Raw genomic sequence first — 4,052 nt, forward strand, 5'->3', positions numbered from 1 at the left:
AATAAGATTAATGTAATAATGACTACAGCCTTTTGAAGAACAGGGTATGGAAGTTTTCTTTTTCAGAATTATGAATTTCATTTTCCAAATTTTGACTCCCAAATTTAATTTCTAAATGTTTCAGCAGAGGTGAGGCAGTAATGGAAAGAACTGATTTAATGGAACTCTGGAGGAAAAAAATAACTACTGCAGATACTTGTTTGGAAAACATGTTCTGCATAAGAGATACCACAAATGACTCAGTAAGAGTTAATAATGCCTACATCAAAGTTTATTGGTTAGCTAAAGGGCAAAGAGGTAAGAGGCAAGTAAAACGTATAATTGCTTCTAACAAAAGAAACTGAGTAATATGTTAAGAGTTATGAGAATAGGAAAGAACTCAAACTGGGCAAAAATTTCCTTGTGGACTTTCTTTATAAACATCTATTTTAGTTTTGGACTGTTCACCAGTGGGCTCATGTGACGGAAAGGAGAAACTCTGCCCATCTGTGAAATGGTTCCCCAACCAACAGGTCCTTGTTCAGCTGCTCTATAAAGGAGCTTGTCCTCTGAGGTCCTTAGGGCCCGGAGGGAGAATTGAAAATACATGAAAAGGGGATCCAATTTGCTTTGAAAGCTAATCCACCCTAATTGGACTCTTTCGCAAATTGAATTATTCAAATATTAGCTAGAAGTACAGACTCTTCAGCTAAAGAACACAGACAAGCATCTATCTTGAAATGCCTTCAGATGATGACGTGATCCTACGGTTTACTGGTCTTGTGTTCTCTCAGAATAAGGATTCTATAAGGTCCTGGAGATCCATAGCTCCGATAACCCATCTTTCCAAATAAAATCTTAATGAATATAGTTTAAATCCATTATTGGGCTTTGTAACCTCTTCAACTAAATAGTCAAGTGGCAGTTCTTTTATGTAACTTTTGTTTCACCAGAAAAATTAAGAAGGTATTTTGATATTTTCTGGTAATACCAATGAGTGAAAAGGAAACTAAATTATGCTGCCTTCAGGGAGTTTTTAGGAAGCAAATTCATTGAGTAAATCAAGAAAGTACATTGTACATAAAGCAAAGCCCTCTGGCACAGCTAGAACATGTTCTTTATGAATAGGCTCCAAGCCACTTGGTAATTTCAAGTGAGAGGCAACAGAAGTCTTTCTTAATCCAAAGTCAGAATTTTCTGAAGAACTTCAAGCACAATTTTATAACAAAAGTGATACTGCTCCTATGTACATATGCATGAAAAACAACAGAATGTTAAGAAATTGAATATTAATAATTATTTTTAGAGAACATATATAACTTTCAACTATACAGAACAGTTCCTAAAACCAGCAAACACTTAACCAAGAATTTATTTATGCAAATATGTTTTTTAAAATATCAGAAGGACAATAATCTTAACATAGATTTTGATCTAGAAGTAGCTAACTGATGGCTTAAGTGAACAGAGGAGAAAATGACTCATGATCTCACTTTCCTTATACATCCCTGGCTAAATTAAATTAAAAAGTTCCTTGCATTAACCTTGACATTTTAAGTGAACACAGGTGTTTTGTTTTGTTTTGTTTTTTTGTTTTAAGGTCTCTCAGGCAACCGTAGATCAAATGAAATGCTTGATATTATTGGACACTAAAAATAGGCCAACTTAAAGGTAGCTGTGCATTTCATTATGCATACTTTCTTGATCCCCTATCCCAATGATTAATAATTAATCTGTGGCATAAACAATATATGTTCATGACATGTCAATGGTTTTGATACTTTCTTGTTGTTAGGTGCTATCAAGTAGATTGTGATTGGCAGTGGCCCCATGTGACAGAGTAGACCTTCTAGGCTGTAATCTTTATGGGAGCAGATCACCACGTCTTTCTGTGGAGGAGTCACTGGATCGGTTCAAACAGCCAATCTTTCAGTTAACAGCTGAGTGCCTAATCATTTTGCCACCAGGATCCCTTTTCAATATTTTAATGGCAAGGTAATATCCCAAATTACTATCCAGAAATGTACTAAGAATAATTTTGGTATCTACTTCCGTAGTGATACTGCCTTGGAAATCCAAGGAGGGGTCACTATGAGTCGGGTCTGACTCGACGGCACATAACAACAACAACAACAATTAAGTAATATGGATTTATGGGAAAAGGACGTATTTGGGCATCAGGAGACTGAATGACCCTATGGAATGGACAATATTAGAGCAAAACCAATGTCTGTCTTAAACAATGAGAATTAAATTATGTAGGTAAAAGAATATTATAAATTGTAAGGTCCTATGTTGTTGTTGTTATGTGCCGTCGAGTCGGCCCCAACTCATAGCAACCCCTCCTTGGGTTTCCAAGGCAGTATCACTACAGAGGTAGATTGCCCAACCTTCCTTCCGAGGAGAGGCTGGTGAGTTTCAACCGCCAGCCTTCTGATTAGCAGTCAAGTGCCTTAGGCACTATGCTACCAGACCTCCTAAGGTCCTATACAATATTAAAAGCACTCTTGTAGTGCGGTGCCTAAGGCATGTGACTGCTAACCAGAATGTTGGCAGTTCAAACCTACCAGTCACTCCATGGAAGGAAAATGGGGTAATCTACTTCCATAAAGTTTTATCACCTCAGAAACCCAAAGGGGATCGCTATGAGTCTGAATCAACTCAATGGCCATGAGTTGGGTTTGTTTTTTTATACAGTATTAATCTTTATATTCATTATTATTATTACTAGAATTTATGTAAGAGCTTACCTTTGTTTGAATCATGCCACACCGGTATTCTCTCATTTGAGTCACAATATTCTTGATGTTGAACTGTAACAGGAAGAGAGTAATTCTGTATTATCCACATGAGAAAAGCACAAACACTCAGATTGCCACATGAGAACTCCATACATATTTCTAGTAAAAGATATGTCAAAATTTAACCAGAAAAATTAATTTTTAGTCACAAGAAAATGTACTGTTTTTCAATGGATAAGTAAAACTTATTTAAATGGGTTTCCAGGAAAAGGAAAGAAGCAATCATTTATAGTAAGAAATATTCTTCAAAAATATAACAACTTTGCCCCTGAGTATAACTTCCTGTTCTTTAAAAAGAAAAAAAAAGTAAAGTAGCAATGTAATTCTGGAAAAAATTTGAACTATAGAAGATGTTCTCTTTCCATGATAGTAGCAGTTGTTTCTCACAAAACAAGTCCTATGAGCTCAAGTGTAAATCCCAAGCAACAAACTTGCTTAACACCAAATTCTGCACCATGTGGAGAGGCCCTATTCATAGCAAGGTTAGTGAGCTGGTGCACTACAAAGTTGTTACTAATCCACAGTGAGATGAGTTCAGAAACTGAGAGTGTTTAGAAATACTTATGGCAATCTGACATGGGCACAGCATTCAAGAGCATGATCCATGGAACAGAATATAGGCAATCTGGATGCTAAACTCACCAGGAGAGTCATTCATGGTACAACCAGAGTACCAACATGTACAGCTAGATAATGATGAGATGTGGAATTTTAGAGTTAGTTCGTAAACATTAGAAAATTAATCAACGTAATAAACTACATCCATAGAACAAAGGAAAAGATACATATGATCATCTGTATGGATGCAGAAAAAGCTTCTGATACAATCCAACATCCTTTCTTGATGAAAATCCAAAAGAAAATTGCAATATAAAGGAAATTCTTCAACATGATTCAGAGCATATATCAAAAGCCAAAAGCCAATTTATACTTAATGGAAAAAGGCTGAGAGCTTTCTCCTTAAATCATGACATCAGTTCTACTCAGTGTTGTATTAGAAATTCTAGTCAGAACAATAAGACAAGAAAAAGAAATTAAAAGGTAGTCATATTGGAAAAGAGTAAGTAAAATTATCTCTATTCACAGATGATATGATACTATATCATAGAAGAGCAGGAGAAAGGGGATTAAAAGACAGGAAGCCAGACAGAGGAACAGTCAGCAACAGGGACCCAGGTGGGGGGGATACAAGAGGTCTCCAACAGCAGGACAAACTTGTCTGTCGGTTTGTCCTACTGTGGTGACATGTAGACATGAGTTTTGAGGGTGAGC

The 4,052-nt window shown here is 36.2% G+C and overlaps 1 protein-coding gene across 1 annotated transcript in view; it reads right to left on the reverse strand.

Annotated features, from left to right (window-relative positions):
• Positions 1-1,155: 1,155 nt before the first annotated feature.
• The window catches only part of PTPN20 (protein tyrosine phosphatase non-receptor type 20), a 125,988-nt gene continuing 123,091 nt past the window's right edge, over positions 1,156-4,052 (reverse strand). The window contains exons 6-7 of the mRNA XM_007938681.1: positions 2,730-2,792; positions 1,156-1,221 (exon numbers count right to left, since the gene is read on the reverse strand). Coding sequence (XP_007936872.1) covers positions 1,156-1,221; positions 2,730-2,792 — 129 coding nt within the window. The remainder of the gene's footprint in view (positions 1,222-2,729; positions 2,793-4,052) is intronic.

This window comes from Orycteropus afer, unplaced genomic scaffold, assembly GCF_000298275.1.
Source record: "Orycteropus afer afer isolate SDZICR_OR568_19922 unplaced genomic scaffold, OryAfe1.0 scaffold00052, whole genome shotgun sequence".
Lineage (NCBI taxonomy): Eukaryota > Metazoa > Chordata > Mammalia > Tubulidentata > Orycteropodidae > Orycteropus > Orycteropus afer.